At 40.2% G+C, this 17,805-nt stretch overlaps 1 protein-coding gene across 9 annotated transcripts in view; it reads left to right on the forward strand.

Annotated features, from left to right (window-relative positions):
• VWA3B (von Willebrand factor A domain containing 3B) overlaps window positions 1-17,805 on the forward strand; it is a 138,356-nt gene that overhangs the window by 55,585 nt on the left and 64,966 nt on the right. For 7 of the 9 annotated variants that reach the window (XM_038387796.2, XM_043491439.1, XM_038387792.2 and 4 more), the window contains 7 exons: window positions 6,246-6,344; window positions 7,729-7,911; window positions 12,646-12,773; window positions 14,073-14,257; window positions 14,894-15,031; window positions 16,193-16,232; window positions 16,348-16,504. In XM_038387796.2, coding sequence (XP_038243724.2) covers window positions 6,246-6,344; window positions 7,729-7,911; window positions 12,646-12,773; window positions 14,073-14,257; window positions 14,894-15,031; window positions 16,193-16,232; window positions 16,348-16,504 — 930 coding nt within the window. The remainder of the gene's footprint in view (window positions 1-6,245; window positions 6,345-7,728; window positions 7,912-12,645; window positions 12,774-14,072; window positions 14,258-14,893; window positions 15,032-16,192; window positions 16,233-16,347; window positions 16,505-17,805) is intronic. The other 2 variants (XM_043491364.1, XM_043491318.1) reach the window with 1 other exon arrangement.

The following is a 17,805-nucleotide window of genomic DNA, read 5'->3' on the forward strand; positions in this document are numbered from 1 at the left end:
AAATCCAGGCTGCTGTTTCGACCTTCAGGAGGAGTCCACCCAGAATCCTTCTTTTTGTAGTGTTGGCAGGAAGGTCTCTGTGGGTTAATATGTTGGTCAGAGGTGTGTTGGAAATATTCCTTGAGTCTGAGACGTCGAAAATAGGATTCTAGGTCACCACAGAACTGTATCATGTTCGTGGGGGTGGAGGGGCAAAAGGAGAGGCCCCGAGATAGGACAGATTCTTCCGCTGGGCTAAGAGTATAGTTGGATAGATTAACAATATTGCTGGGTGGGTTACGGGAACCATTGTTGTGGCCCCTTGTGGCATATAGTAGTTTAGATAGCTTAGTGTCCTTTTTCTTTTGTAGAGAATCAAAGTGTGTTTTGTAAATGGCTTGTCTAGTTTTTGTAAAGTCCAGCCACGAGGAAGTTTGTGTGGAAGGTTGGTTCTTTATGAGAGTATCCAGTTTTGAGAGCTCATTCTTAATCTTTCCCTGTTTGCTGTAGAGGATGTTGATCAGGTGGTTCCGCAGTTTCCTTGAGAGTGTGTGGCACAAGCTGTCAGCATAGTCTGTGTGGTATGTAGATTGTAATGGATTTTTTACCTTCAGTCCTTTCGGTATGATGTCCATCTGTTTGCATTTGGAGAGGAAGATGATGTCTGTCTGTATCTGTACGAGTTTTTTCATGAAGTTGACAGATTTCCACTCTATACGGCTAAATTCAGTGCCTTGCATAATCACAGGTTTCAGAGTAGCAGCCGTGTTAGTCTGTATTCGCAAAAAGAAAAGGAGTACTTGTGGCACCTTAGAGACTAACAAATTTATTGGAGCATAAGCTTTCGTGAGCTACAGCTCACTTCATCGGATGCATTTGGTGGAAAAAACAGAGGAGAGATTTTATATACACACACACAGAGAACATGAAACAATGGGTTTATCATACACACTGTAAGGAGAGTGATCACTTAAGATAAGCCATCACCAACAGCAGGGGGGGGAGGAGGAAAACCTTTCATGGTGACAAGCAGGTAGGCTAATTCCAGCAGTTAACAAGAATATCAGAGGAACTACAACAACTACAACTACCTACAACTACAATACCCACCTGCTGAAGTGAAGAAACAGATTGACAGAGCCAGAAGAGTACCCAGAAGTCACCTACTACAGGACAGGCCCAACAAAGAAAACAACAGAACGCCACTAGCCATCACCTTCAGCCCCCAACTAAAACCTCTCCAACGCATCATCAAGGATCTACAACCTATCCTGAAGGACGATCCATCGCGCTCTCAGATCTTGGGAGACAGACCAGTCCTTGCTTACAGACAGCCCCCCAATCTGAAGCAAATACTCACCAGCAACCACACACCACACAACAGAACCACTAACCCAGGAACCTATCCTTGCAACAAAGCCCGTTGCCAACTCTGTCCACATATCTATTCAGGGGATACCATCACAGGGCCTAATCACATCAGCCACACTATCAGAGGCTCGTTCACCTGCGCATCTACCAATGTGATATATGCCATCATGTGCCAGCAATGTCCCTCTGCCATGTACATTGGCCAAACTGGACAGTCTCTACGTAAAAGAATGAATGGACACAAATCAGACGTCAAGAATTATAACATTCAAAAACCAGTTGGAGAACACTTCAATCTCTCTGGTCACTCGATCACAGACCTAAGAGTGGCTATACTTCAACAAAAAAGCTTCAAAAACAGACTCCAACGAGAGACTGCTGAATTGGAATTAATTTGCAAACTGGATACAATTAACTTAGGCTTGAATAGAGACTGGGAATGGATGAGTCATTACACAAAGTAAAACTATTTCCCCATGGTATTTCTCCCTCCCACCCCACCCCCCACTGTTCCTCTGATATTCTTGTTAACTGCTGGAATTAGCCTACCTGCTTGTCACCATGAAAGGTTTTCCTCCTCCCCCCCCTGCTGTTGGTGATGGCTTATCTTAAGTGATCACTCTCCTTACAGTGTGTATGATAAACCCATTGTTTCATGTTCTCTGTGTGTGTGTATATAAATCTCTCCTCTGTTTTTTCCACCAAATGCATCCGATGAAGTGAGCTGTAGCTCACGAAAGCTTATGCTCTAATAAATTTGTTAGTCTCTAAGGTGCCACAAGTACTCCTTTTCTTTTCATGGTCTTTAGGCATTCACACATATGCACCAAGAAGGAAGCCAGGGAAATACCACTCAGCACAACGAACATATGTCCAACCACAGAGACAATATGACCCCAAAAATGTAGACCGGGGTAGGCAAACTTTTTGGCCCGAGGGCCATATCTGAGTAGAGAAATTGCATGCAGGGCCATGAATGTAGGGCTGGGGAAGGGGGTTGGAGTGTGGGAGGGGGTGGGATGGGCAAATGTTTTGGCCCGAGGTCAAGGCGTTGGGGTGCAGGAGAAGTGCGGAGTGTCCGAGGGGGCTCAGGGCTGGGGGTTGAGGTGCAGGAGGAGTGCGGGGTGAAGGAAGGCTCGGAGAGGTGCAGGGGCAGGAGGGGGCTCAGGGCAGGGGATTGGGGTGCAGGGTGCAGAAGGGGTGCGGCAGAGGGTTGGAGTGTGGGCCCACGGGACAGAGTTTGCCCACCCCTATGTAGACAGAGGCCTACATAGACGTAGACCACTCCCAACTCAGCCATCAACATCCTAACAACCCTCCTCAAAACTGCAATTTTGAATGTTTGGTCGAGGGCCTGAGATGCCTCCCCCATTTCCAAGTGCTGAAACCATCAACAACTGTCCATCCTTTCAGTGGCCGTCAGACCCCATTCCACCCAGTATGACAGACCATCACCTTGGACAAATTGGATATTAGAAATTTTCAACACTGGTTAATCAATTCAGTTTACCTCCTTCCCTCCTCATTGCTCTCCCTCCCGGTTCCTAAGGGGACCCTTCTCACGAGCACCTTCTACAACAGGAAATAGAATCAGTATCGACACAATATAAAGGGAGGGGCTTTTATTCCCATTATTTCTTAACCCAGAAAAAGACTTGGGGATGGAGGCCCATTCTCGACCTAAGAAAACTCAACAAGTTCGTGAAGGTTCAGTGGTTCAGGATGGTCATGCTAGCAATGATAATCCCAGCACTGTAACAGGAGGACTGGTTCTCAGCACTTGACCTCCAAGATGTATATTTTCATAACACTATACACCCATCAGACAGGAGATTCATCATATTTGTTCTGGGACAAGATCACTACCCGTACAAAGTACTGCCTTTCGGCGTCTCTACAGCTCCCTGGGTGTTCTCCAAGGTTCTCGTATTGGTGGCAGCCCACCTCCGCAGGCAAGGGGTCATGATATTCCCCTTCTTGGACGACTGTTTACTCAAAGTCCTCTCCTGGGAAGACACCTTTGAAACTACTCAAAAGATGATGGCTCTCTTCTCACAGCTAGAACTACAAATAAACATACAAAAATCAGTGTTGGCACCTGAACAAAAACTAGAATTCATTGGGGCCCACCTTGATGCACTGGAGCCCAAAGCCTCATTACCACTATACAGATTTGTCACCCAAGTTGATCTAAATGTCATGTACAAAACAGCCTACAGATATCAGCCACGACTTGCCTGCAATTATTAGATCATATGCAGCAACCACATTTGTTGTAAGGCGTGTCAGGCTACATATGCATTGTCAGTGCTGGCTCAGGACGGTATACATTCTGCACAGAAATAGCCTGAACAAGTGTCTTTCAATGTCACTCACAGTCAAAAACTCTATACTGGTAGACTCAACCCCACAACGCGTTCCCTTCACACAACCCCCTCTGTCAATGATACTTACAACCGATGCTTCTCTGTTAGTTTGGGTAGCACACTTGCACAACCACATAATCCCGGGCCGGTGATCCCCCTTGGAGTAAACATTACGCATCAACCTACAGAAACTACAAGCAGTCTGCAATGCATGCTCACACTTTTTACCTCTGATCAGGAACAAACCATAAAGGTACTGACGGACAACATTATTTGCATGTTTTTATATAAACCTTCAAGAGAAAGCAAAATCACCAAAGCACTGAGATTATGGAGCTGGTGCATCCATCACAATATCAACATATCAGCTACTTATCTACTAGGATGTCAGAACACCAGAGTGGATACGCTAAGCAGAAAATTCAGGACCATGAGTGGGAAATATATACCACGGTCCTACAAAATATATTCAGACACTGGGGTTTTCTGATTATAGACCTTTTTGTTACAGCCCAGAATGCCAAGTGTCCACAATTTGGTCAAGAACGGATTGCGGCCCTGATCTTGGGGCAGTGCTTTCCTCATCAAAAAGGATGTGCCTCTGCTGTACGTGTTTTCCCTTAGCTCCCCCTATCCAAGGTGATATACAAGATAAAGACAGAACAATCCAGAATCATCTTGATAGCTCCCATGTGGCCCAGAGTTGGTTCCCTTACGAGTTGAAGATGGTTGTATGCCCACCACTCACTGTTTGCCCTCTTTCACATCTTCTGTCTCAGGATGCAGATCAGGTTCACCACCCAAACTTGGAGATCCTCCACCTGAAGGCATGGCTCTTTGATGGTTCCAGGACAATGAAATGACCTGTTCGGAAGATGTAAGGGACGTACAATTAAACAGCAGAAGGTAGACTACACATTATGCTTACCTGCACAAATGGAAGAGATTCAACATATGGGGTCAGAACAAGCAAACCATGGATATTACCTCCCACTTACCATTGATACTAGATTACATACTGGAGCTAAAGAAATCAGGTCTATCCTCTAGCTCACTAGAGTACACCTTGCAGCCATCACGGTTTTCTGTCACGAAGTTGACAGGTACTCTGTCTTCATCCATCTTATCACTAAATCATTCCTCAGGAGTATTTGGAACCTCTATCCTGAAAAATAAGCCCCCACCCAACCCTGGGACCTTAACCTAGTACTACGCTGTCTTACTGGTCCCCCGTTTGAACCCTTGGTGACATGTTCTCTTGTGCACCTATCGAGGAAGGTGGCCTTTCTCGTCGCCATCACAACCTCCCGACGAGTAGGAGAACTAGGGGCTCTCATGGCATACCCCCCATATATAATCCTTTTCAAAGACGAGGTTACTTTAAGACCACATCCTAAATTTCTACTTAAAATGCTTTCCTCATTCCACTTGAACCAACCTGTCTACCGTCCATCATTCTTCCCTAAACCTCATGAGAACAAACTAGGCAATGGTCCATACTCTAGATGTTAGATGGGCATCAGCATTCTATCTTGAAAGGACAAAACCCTTCAGAAAGTCACCAAAGCTACTCCTTTCCGTTATGGAAAGACTGAAGGATCTGCCATATCCAAGCAGAGGTTCTCAAAATGAATTTCTGGGTGCATTCACCTTTGTTACTGCCAACATGATCTGCAACCCACCCACCCCCCAGGAAATCACACACTCCACCAGATCGCTCTCCAATTCGATAGCCTTCCTAAACAATGTACCCATCATAGACATCTGTAAAGCAGCCACTAGGGCGTCAGCCCACATGTTCATGGACCACTACCCAACTGAACAAGTTGTCCTTGAATGCTCTGTTAGGACTCTGTCTTATCCTCATTTGCAAATCTCCTTCTTTCCACCAAGGGACACTGCTGTATAGTCACTAAAGTGGAGCATCCACAGGGATAGCACTTGAAGAAGAAGAGATGGTTACTCACCTTGTGCAGTAACTGAGATTCTTCAAGATGGGTGTCCCTATGGGTGATCCACTACTCACCCTCCTCCCCTCTACTTTGGAGTTCAGAGATGCACTCTGTGGTGGAGAAGAAACTAAGGGCAGTTTGGTTGCACAGCGCTATGTAGCTGCCAGGAGTGGCTCAAGACTGGGAGAGAGCATGTGCAGCCCATACGGGCATTGCTACTGAAAGTCTCTGATCGCAGGCATAGGGACGCAGATTCACCTAAAGTGGAGCACCCATAGGGACACCCATTTTGAAGAACCTCAATTACTGCACAAGGTAAGTAACCCTCTCTTCCAGTCCCTTGATATCTAAGTTATATTTATTTGCACAGCCATTGAATACTGAATTAGTGCAAATTTTACTATTACCACTTCCATCAAATTTCTGACCAGCTGACACTCAACATGTAATTTACACTGTGTCACTGCTTTATCATGAATTTGCTCCTGTAATTGCTAGAAAAGAGCTGATGGTCTATCTTTAGCAGTATAACAGTGTTTTGTGTATACCCCACCCCCTCTCTCATTTGGGTTTTTAGGTTGGCAGTTCCACAAATACACTCAAAGCACTTCAAATTGCGCTTGCTGATAGTGACACTCAAGCCATTTATCTTCTGACTGATGGGAGACCTGACCAGGTATTTGTGAAACAAGAAAACAGAGATGGGGTAGTGTGATGATTCAGTGGTAGTGGTAGGATGCCGAAGCACAGCTTTAGGGATGAATAAAATATCCAGGAGGCTCAAGCTTGTGAGGTTGTCATTTGCGAAGTTGATAGAATTAATCTCTAACTAGTGGTAGTGGGTTTATATCCTGCACTCTCTTACAGCAACCCTGTTTTATCTGATTTATGGCATCTAATTTAATTCTATAGGAAGCTTTTTTTTTAACCAACTGGTGGCTGGCTAAAAGGCTGAAGGGATACCTTAAAATCTAAGATTAAATAGTAAAACTTGTATATAAGGTAATAAGAAAAAAATTCCCATGAATTAAAAAAATGCAGAAAAATTGCAAATCTAACAGTATATATGGATTTAAAGATTCCCCTTCAGTCTTACAACTGAAACATTGCAGTCTTGTGCGCTGCATGAGAACCGGAAAGTGAAAGACTAATAAGAAGATAAAGAGATGTCCCTCCAGCTACAATACTTCCTTCCACCCCCGAATAACACATACAAGTTATTCTGGGGGAGCAGGTGCAAAAAAGTAGGCATGTAGATCCTCTCCCATCCATTTGCTGGAAGTACATAAGGGCTATCCCATCTCTGGCAAATTGATGTTGTAGTAAATATTGTAGGCAGAAAATTAGCTGTTGACTTAAATTTATCATAGATTTTTTTTCAAGTATCTGTTCTATTATAAACTGCTGTTTATATAATGTAAAACATCTCTTATTGATAACATTGGGTCAGATTCTCATTTCACCAGGTATAGTTCTGGAATAACGTCAAACTCTTGGTTTATATAAGTAGAAGTAAGATCAAAATTTCTGCCAATATGTTTATAGCAGATGAAGTTGTGCTATTTTAGCACAAAATGGCTTGAGGTTTGAGAAGATATAATGCAGCAAACAAAAACTGAAAGGAAAGCACCTCTAGTTCAGCTACAAGTGCTGTAAAAGAGGCAAAATTGAAAATTTAAGTTCATGGTGAAAACTGGCCAATATGCTGATAAGGGCATTTTAAAAATAATTCATTTACCGGGGAAAATTCAGCTCAGTTGCAACATCTGGCATTCAGTAAAGTCTAGATATTACTTAGATTAAAAGCTGAGTTGAATGATACCTGAAGTTTATTGCTCAAGCTCACACGATAAATCAGCGATTCAGGTAGTGTTATAAACCAGGATCCTCTTGGATCTTTAGGAAAAAGTGCAAATATTTTTCTTTGTGCCTTGAACAGAATCGATTGGTCCTACAAGCAATGCCATGGCTAGTGAAATTCTGTACAGTGTTGTTAAATAGTTGTTTATCTGTAGCATATTTAACACTATTTATTATATTTTATTTTTTTATTTTTACAGCCACCAAAAACAATTCTGACCCAAATCCTACTTCGTCATAAAGTTCCTATTCATACCATATCTTTCAACTGTGACGATACAGAGGCCAATAAATTTTTGCATGAACTGTCAACGGAAACAGGGGGACGGTTTCATTACTATAATATTTATGTGACGGATCCTGAAGCTCCAGAGCCTATTGTGGTGAGTATTTCAAACTAAATATAAGAGTATGAATCTTCATGGCATGTTACGGCACAACAGAGCTTACATATATGCAATTTGATAAATATGTGACTTAGGAAAGAGGCTAATCACTTAATCACAGTCAGGCTGAAGTGATCTTAAAGCGCCAGGCCTGCCATTGCTCAGTGATAGAATTTTAGTAGGCCGTAACAAACCTAAATCACAAATATCATTTAATGTATGTGTGATGTTCCCCTCTGGTGTTTTCTGGACCGGGGATCTGCTAGGCCTCCCTAATCCTTGACTCTGGGAGCCAGCCTTACCCTGCTCTGCTGTGAGAACCCCCACTCCTGGGCTGTTCACGCACAGCCTCTGGCATGTAAGCTGCTCCCAGCTACCTGTAAGCGAATGATACTTGCCAATATCTCTGGTCCCAGACACAACCCTAGGAATCTCCATCTTGCAGTGTCCAGTAATGCCTGCTGGATACTGCAAGTTTATATAATTAGTCAGTTTAACAAAGCAGTTGATATGTACCAGGCTTGTTCTCCCAAGGGGAGTCTCTGACACACTGCAAACCAAATGCACTGCTTCAGGTAGACTAAACAAACAGATTTATTAATTATAAAGATAGATTTTAAGTAATTATAAGTCAAAGCATAACAAGTCAGAGTGATTACCAAAATAAAATAAAATATAAGCACGCAGTCTGAACTCTCAACCCTATTAGACTGGGCAGCAACTAGATTAAGCAGTTTTTCTCACCCCACTGAATAGTGCAGTCCTTAATCTACAGGTTTGTTCCTTAAACCTGGACCAATGTCCTCTGTTGGAGTCTTGTCTTCTCAGTGTCCTGGTTGTTTGCAGCATAGGTGGGGCAGGAGAAGGGCCCAGTATGTGTCCATTCTGCCTGTTTTATACTCTCAGTCCATGTGCTTGTAGAACACAAGTCCAGGCATGTCTGTGTGGCATTGCTGAGTCTCTTCAGGCAAGGTTGAGCAATTCCCCTGTTGGGGCCTCATGCAGGTGAGTCATTGCATTGTAGCTCCCTTGCTGGACAATGGCTGTTGATGGGTTGTTTGACACCTTGCCTGGGTGTTGGTTTCTTTCCTTGCTGTTGCCTCTGAGGAGCTAATATCTGGCTGATTCCACAATTTACAGCATGCTTTAGTGATCACCATACAACACAATTCTCATAACTTCATATGCATTAACGATACACATATATGGATAGAGAAATGACTTTCAGCAGATCATAATCTTTCCCCAATACCTTACAAGGCATGCTTTATATGTGAGATCATGATTATATGAAAATGAAGAATATGGGGCTTACAATATGTTCCCCCAAGGTACAGAATGTTGCAATATATTTATATGGGTATTGTTAGTTTAAAAACATATGGAGGTCCAATTCTGCCCTGGAAAAAGCAGGTGTGATTCCTGGTGTCGCAAATGGGAGTTATGCTTACACTTGAACTGAAATTGATCTATGATTTTTACTTCAACAATAAATGTCCTGTTAATTAATGCAAGCATATATAGCTAAAGAGAGTTTCATGCCTAACGTTTTGACATACAGTTGCCACTGGAGGGAAAGGATACAGGAGGGAATAAAACCATATCCATAAGCACTAAATTTACAAAAACAGCACAGACCTACCAAGTGTAATTAATAAGCTCAATCTAAAAATCCCCAGTAGTAAACTTCATCATTGACTTCCAGAAATAATCATGTTTTTTTTTAAATATTCTTGTTTTGAATTAAAGCATACAACCAATTAATTAGTTCCCCAAACACAAGGAAAAGTGGAATAAGAACTAGCATAATTAGGAACAAGAGAGTAGTATGAAATTTTGAACATCACAGACCATAATTCAGAGAAGCAAGACTAGAAATAATGCAGTTCAAAATATTCCATTGGCTGTACTAGATGCCCTTATAGCTCAGCTGCTGTGGATTATGTGAATCCAGAATGTGTTGGAAAGGTTAGAAGGATGAAGCTTGTATCATTCGCATGCTGTGCTCTTGCACTGGTGGGGCAATATTGGAACCATCTTTGGAATTCACTCTGTCATAAAAATAAAGGGAAGGGTAAACACCTTTAAAATCCCTCCTGGCCAGAGGAAAAACCCTTTCACCTGTAAAGGGATAAGAAGCTAGGATAACCTCGCTGTCACCTGACCACAGTGACCATTGAGGAGAGAAGATACGTTCAAAGCTGGAGGGGGGGAGAAACAAAGGGTCTTCTGTCTGTTTGGTGCTTTTGCCGGGGACAGAACAGAAATGGAGTCTTAGAATTTAGTAAGTAATCTAGCTAGATATGCGTTAGATTATGATTTCTTTAAATGGCTGAGAAAATAGGCTGTGCTGAATAGAATGGATATTCCTGTCTTTGTGTCTTTTTGTAACTTAAGGTTTTGCCTAGAGAGATTCTCTATGTTTTGAATCTAATTACCCTGTAAGGTATATACCATCCTGATTTTACAGAGGTGATTCTTTTTACCTTTTCTTGTATTAAAATTCTTCTTGTAAGAAACTGAATGCTTTTTTCATTGTTCTTAAGATCCAAGGGCTTGGGTCTGTGGTCACCTATGCAAATTGGTGAGGATTTTTATCAAGCCTTCCTGAGGCAGGGGGGTGCAAGATTTTGGTAAGGATTTTTGGGGGGAAAGACATTTCCAAACAACTCTTTCTCAGAAATAAACCCGGTTAGATGTTTGGTGGTGGCAGTGGAAGTCCCAGGGCAAAAGGTAAAACAGTTTGTACCTTGGGGAAGTTTTAACCTAAGCTGGTAAAAGTAAACTTAGGAGGTTTTCATGCAGGTCCCCACATCTGTACCCTAGAGTTTAGAGTGGGGAAGGAGCCTTGACACACTCTCTATCCCATCTCTGGTCCAAAAGAGCCCAAATCTGTTCACCTTCCAGGCATGCTTTGAGGTGCAGCTCTTTATCCCAAGTTTTGGAGATGCAGGGACATGATGAAGATGGGATTTTGGGTGTGGTGGGTATAGGGTGACCAGACAGCAAGTGTGAAAAATCGGGACGGGGGTCGGGGGTAATAGGAGCCTATATAAGAAAAAGCCCCAAATGTCGGGACTGTCCCTATAAAATCAGGACATCTGATCAGCCTAAGTGGGTATTACTTTGGTTTCATTTTAATATCTTGTAGGTTATTTACTTATTTTGTTTCTCTTAAAGTTGAGAAAAACTGCTGTTTTTGTCTCTTATATTACTGTACATGTAATTAAATCAAAGGCACCTTAAGATCAGTATGAGTGCTTTTCCCCTCATGTACATTAGTTATAAACATAAACAATAATAATATTAAGGACCATCTAATAATACTAATGACTGGTTAAGAGAATATATGTATAGTACAACCAATTGTTTTTTTTAAAAGGCTGTCAATAGAGCTGATGCAAAATGTTTCTGAAGAAATGGAACAATGTACTATTGCCATCAGTAAATAATGGGCATATGACTATAGCCGCACTTTTCTCCAGTGATCATTTAGGGTAGATGCTCCACTGCTTTGTACCTGTTGTAGTTACTTACCCCTGTGCAAAGTTGGTGTAAAATGCTACCATTCTGCACTGGTAATGTTTTACATCCAGTTTCCACTTACTCTGCACAGGTGAGATTAGTACAACAGGCACAAACATTGTGGAATTAGGCCCTTAATATATTAGGGTATTTGGGGCATTTAAAAATATTATCAAACATGAACCTGATGTTTAGATGCAGGCGAAAAGTGCCAGGATGGGCATGAATGGGGTCAATAAAGTACAGGTTTTCTACTTTCCCCTGTACCTCTTTTTGTTATCTTGTGGGTGCAGTATGTGGTTTTCCTGACATGTTTAATGCTGATACAATCTCTTCATTTAAGTTCAAAGCCTTATTTATACTGCTAGTCCTTACTCTCAGTCGTAAGTGTAATGCTGGCATGAGATCAGAATCAGGCCTGTTTGATTGATATGCTGTTGTAATTGTTTGAAAAATAAAAAATGTATCTTTAATGTGTAACAGTAAAAGGAAAACCATGTCAGTTACTGGAGCTTAGCTTTCAGAGTAGCAGCCGTGTTAGTCTGTATTTGCAAAAAGAAAAGGAGTACTTGTGGCACCTTAGAGACTAACAAATTTATTTGAGCATAAGTTTGAAGTGAGCTGTAGCTCACGAAAGCTTATGCTCAAATAAATTTGTTAGTCTCTAAGGTGTCACAAGTACTCCTTTTCTTTTTGGAGCTTAGCTGCAATATAATACCACTATTAAACATGAACAAGGGAAGCAAAAGGTATGTAACTAAAAACTTGGAGCAATAGGGCTATTCATGTCTTTTTTTTGGAGTACGTAAAATTTTTCAAAGAGGTAACTGGTTTGTTAGGTAATTCCAGTCATCTTCTTAAGAAAATTACAAAGCTTACATTGTCTTGCCAAATACACTTTAGTGCTATTTTTTGTCATTAGCTTGCTTCTCCTTTGCTAAAGGATATTTCTCTGTGGGAACATGAAATTACTGCCATCATTTCCCTCCCTTTTAATTTTATGCTAATAATCAATCTATGTTTGGTGTGGGACCAAAGCAAACTTTGTTTTAGAAATGAGGGAGAAACTGAGGAAAAAATCCAAATAATCCAAAATTTCATTCCCTTTTATTACACCAAAAACTAATTTATTGAATTGTTTCTGTAAATGAACAAAGCATGTTTTAAGTGTAATTATAGTAACTCATTTGATTTTCATTTTGGCAGAGTGAAGATGTATACCTTTTAAAAAGAGAAATTGAACAGGGGGAAAGAGATCTTGAGAAAGTGCAGACCTTTCACACTGAATGTCTGATGATGAACTGGTATAATGGAGAAAAAGATTGTGAAAATAAGTATGTTCTCAAACTTCCTTTATGCCTCAGAGTGCTCTATAGCACTCTTTCTTGTCTTGTCTTCATTTTGCATTTTTCACTTCTGACATTCTCCTTAAGATATTTTCCTTTTGTAAAGAAAGGTTGAAAAATCTTTAATTAATACTATTGTAAGAATCTTTATGAAAAAAACAAGTCTGGAAGAAAAAGATGTTAAAATGTTTTGCTTGGAATTGGAACTAAATGGTGTGTGAGCCAAGGTGGCAGCAGTAACATGGACTAGTCCAGATAGTGTGAGTATTCTTCTGCCTCCTGCAGACAGTACATACTTGAAAAAAAGTTTGTCCCTTCAGTTTGTGATCCCACAGAACAAGTTTGTACATTCATTCCATATTGATCCTCATGGTCTCAGTCCAGTTCCCACCCTTCCACCCTCCCAAAAAATACCACCACATTCAGCACCAATTAACAAGCTCATTGGAAGTCTAATTGGACAAAGAGCGAATGTGCATGAAGAATGAATGTCCCTAGAGATGTCCTTTAGGTCATGGTGGATGGAGGCAGATTCCTAGGGCACTGGGGGAAAGTTTTTTCACTGCTACTAATTACACAGTTTCCATTTTATAGAAATTCAGAGGCCTTAGATCTCCAGGTATATCAATCAGATACCTTACAGGAGCACTAAATAAACAAAAAGGAGGATATTTTTCACCTAATGCCTACTTCATTTGCGTACAACAAATAAAATAAAAAAAATACATCTCAAAAAAGGATTTCAACAATTAATGAAAACAATGCCTTAAAAATGATCTGAATACAAGCAAAAGTTCATGATTTATTGTTATAGAGGATGTGCAGAATGCTGTAAGATGCATGGTGGGAGCATGGTAGGTCAGCAGCTCAGTATAAAAAAATATGTAAAGTGTTTATTTCAGGGCTTGTTGTTGTTAACATTAGTAGAGACATTTATATCACTTATTATTTATAGGGTGGCTCACTCTCCTCCCTCCCCCCTTGAGAATTCAAAGTAGCTATACTAGAATAGTCTGGTCTCAGTGAAGGATAGAGTATTTACATGTGTATCAGGGTTTTTTACATGAACCTGTGAAAGTAAAACTAATAATTTTTAACCTATTTGTGAAATCAAGACCGTAGTAAAATAATGTGAATCATTTTGTAGTCTTGCAGAGCATTTGAAATTGGTATTTAAGTGCCACATGCATTTAAACTTAACGTTTGAAAAGTGGTTCCTTTCGAATGTATTTATACTCTTGAAGGTTATTCACTTGCTTGTTTCTTGTCTTTATCACTCATAAACAGACATCACAAGCAGACTCTTACTGCATCCTCTGTAACCACACACATTCAGGACCTGAACACCTCTCCTACCAGTAGGCCATACTGTGCCTCAGACGAGCCATTGCTGACTTCACACCAGCGTACAGTAGATGTATGGCAAACTCGTTGTGACAGTCCAGTCAGAAGGAAGTCAGCACTGTATGCAGGTAACTATCTAAAATGAAGCGTGGATATTATTGAACAGAATTTATTCATCCACTGTGAAGTGATTCTGTCAATGATAAAATAAAAATTCCTCATCTCTGTTGCAAATAAAACATTTGATTATTTAAACAAAACATTATATTAAAACTCTAATTTATCTTCCATCGTTTTTGCATTTTGTTCATCTTGGAGATTTACCCTAGACTGGTCAGTGTCCAGTCATTTGCACTTTCTGGTACAGTGCTTTGACAGTTGGCTTACATACCCTGCAGGGGAATGCCTAATTTAAACTATTCTGATTTAAATTTTAAAAATACAGTGTAAGCAGTTCAGTTAATAGTAGGCATTTAACCCCTCTCTCTTTTTAATGCAAATAAGTGAATCATTGTTTATGGTTATTGTGAAGAGCTCATGTGTGTGTTTTATTAGCTACAGCATTAATTTAAAAAAAAAAACCCTTGGGAAAGTACAGAGAAACAATTAGTGCTGAAATATTGTTACCTGTGAGGGCTTGTCTAAGACAGTTCATTTAAGAACATGGGATGAAAACCAAAGAAGTGTTCTGTTTTCAAGAATTGCAGGCATCCATTTGATTTGTAGATTAGTTGTCCTTTTCTCTCTGTCTGAATAACCTGCAGAGCAAACAAAGACTAGTCTGCTCAGGACCCTGGGCCATCAAGTGAGGTCCTGTGAAGAAAGACCAGATGAGAGGATATCTCCTGAAAGAAAGGGTTGTTTGCTCAGAAATAGCCTGAAATCTGCCACTATTTTTAAAGGCAAGTTATCAAAACTGGGGGAATTGAAGTCACTTATTCTAATTTGTTTAGATCTGATGGTACCACAGTTGAGACAGAGCTGAATTGTTGATGAGCTTGTAAACTGCAGTAAAAAGAATTCTGACTTGGTTTCACTGACCTGGTCAAGGAAGCATTTTCAGCAGGATGGTAAATTTGAGATATTAAAATATGATGGATACTGATTGAAAAATTGAATAAAATTTCACACATCTGTAAATAGCATTCAGTTTAGCATCATCTGCAAGGAAAAGAATGGTCTGTTTTTTTGGACGGACCTCAAGATCCTTGCACGCTGTCTATACGCTGTTTCTTTGGCAGGGTCATTTTCCATAAAGGTGGTAGAGAATACTTTCATTGAAGACTGCTGAAGGCACATCTGAATCACAGTTATTTTTCCTGAACAGGGTGCGCATCTAAGATATGCTCACTGTAATCAAAGAAACATGAAAATTGTATATGAGCTTAATGAGATGCCAGTGACACTAAGTTATGTTACTTGTGGCCTGAGTTGAGGAATAAGCTTGGTGAATCTTCCTTCTTGGGTTAAAGGCTATAAATCTAAACAAAGGTTAAAATAATTTTGAAATGATAAAATTAGGGTTTGTCTACATTGGCACTTTTGTAGCTAAAACTTGTTGCTTGAGGGTGTGAAACACCCCGTGAATGACAAAAGTTGTAGTGACGAAAAGCGCTGGTGTGGACAGCGCTTCATTGGTGGGAGCTGTGCTTCCGGCGATGAAGCTACTGGCCCCTCATTGAAGGTGATTTTATTTTGCCACCGGGAGAAATAGTGGACCTTACAATGGCGTGGCTGCAGTGACACAGCCGTGCCCTTGTAAGGTGCACAGTGTAGAAACCTTGCACAGTGTAGACATAGCCCTAGTGCTTATCTACTTTTACATTTTTTGTTTTTATTAGTTCTTGTGAAGTGTGAGTGGTCAAGCACCGTGATTGAAACACAAGAGAGATTAATTCTCATGAATAAATTTAGTAGCTGGAATAAGCATTATTATACAGCCTTAGTAGCACTTCTAATAGGCTCAGATAGAGCTAATGCTAATTACTTCATGGTGTGTGTGTGTGTGTTTGTGCAAAACTATTACATGATGCCTTTGTAAGTTTGTAAATGTTTTTCCACAGAGCTGAATACACAAAAGGTGGCAAAAAGAACATCTAAAGAGTACGTACATGTGTCACACACAAGTGGTAGTGGTATATATTTATTTTCCATAACTGCTATATTACCAAATATATGTTTCTGTCTGATATTACCTCTCACAATCTCTTATTTTTAGTTCTCTGGATACATCTTCAGTTCATTGGCTAAAGACTCATGGTTTGATTGCTAGACGACTCACCATAATGGATGCCTTAGCCCCTACAGCTGTTCCTCACAGTACTAAATACATCCCGGTTTTAGACAAACATGTTGTTTCTAAAGTATTTGATGAGGTAAAACTCTTATGCTGTTTCAGGGGAAGCTTAAAATTTACCATTGTTTTTATTTTTTTATTATTCATTTTTTTTGTTATTCATCTAGATAAATATTGAATAATTATGTCCTCAAGTGTCCATGGCAGAGTGTGGGTTATTCACAGTAAATGTACTGTATATATTTGGAAATATTTATTAAGAACAGATACTGATAAAATAAAATTATTAATTCTGTTTCCGCAAGGTGACAAGATAATAGAGCTTAATGCTATTTGCATTTGCATTTCTTGCCTATATACCAGTTGGTGACAATGTGCAGCCGTCAGGGGTTCAAAAATTGTTCATAGGCCATAGTCATTAATGATATTTTTTAAATCACTGGAGTTCTGAATTTTGGGCTCAGTTAGTCAGCTAGTAAACTGGTGAAGCTTTCCTGGATCACTGAGTTCTCAGAGCTACACATGTTCTCTAGAGTGCTTTTGTAAAAGAAAAAAGAAAAGGAGTACTTGTGGCACCTTAGAGACTAACAAATTTATTTGAGCATAAGCTTTCGTGAGCTACAGCTCACTTCTTCGGATTTGCATCCGAAGAAGTGATCTGTAGCTCACAAAAGCTTATGCTCAAATAAATTTGTTAGTCTCTAAGGTGCCACAAGTACTCCTTTTCTTTTCGCGAATACAGACTAACACAGCTGCTACTCTGAAACCTTTGTAAAAGAACAGAATGAAATGACCTAGGGTCCCATCTTGAGAGGTGCTGAGTCCCTCTTGTGAGGTTCTGAGGGTTAACAATTCCCACTGAATTATTTGTCATGAAATATGAACCTATGCCCTCCTAAAAGGGCAATCCATGTTGCAGAAGATTACCCCTGGAGGAATTCTTGTATTGGTGTATTCTCTATACATGCTGAGAATTTGTGCAGATCATTCTAAATAATATGTTTTTCAAAAATAACACAGCAGTGGAAAAGCTGGAGAGCATGAGCTTAAACTGAATAATGAGGAGGAAAAGGCTTTGAGAATGGGATATGATGTAGACCTGAGTGAGATATTCATAACAAATGTGAACCTGCACGCAATTTAAGATTTTTTTTTTAAATTTCAGTTTTAAATTCCAACTTGGATGCATTTTTAAAATAATTTTTGCTGTGATATTCAGATTTTTAAAGCAAAAATAGGCTCACTATTTTAGTGAAAATAGCCAAAAAAATCAAGCTTGTTTCTGATAGTAAAAAAAAAAAGGGGGGGGGGGAACAGTTTTTTAAAAGAAAGATGACTTTTTGCATAAAAACCTTGTATAAATGTACACATTTTCATATT

The sequence above is a fragment of the Dermochelys coriacea genome, chromosome 1 (assembly GCF_009764565.3).
Source record: "Dermochelys coriacea isolate rDerCor1 chromosome 1, rDerCor1.pri.v4, whole genome shotgun sequence".
NCBI classification, from domain to species: domain Eukaryota; kingdom Metazoa; phylum Chordata; order Testudines; family Dermochelyidae; genus Dermochelys; species Dermochelys coriacea.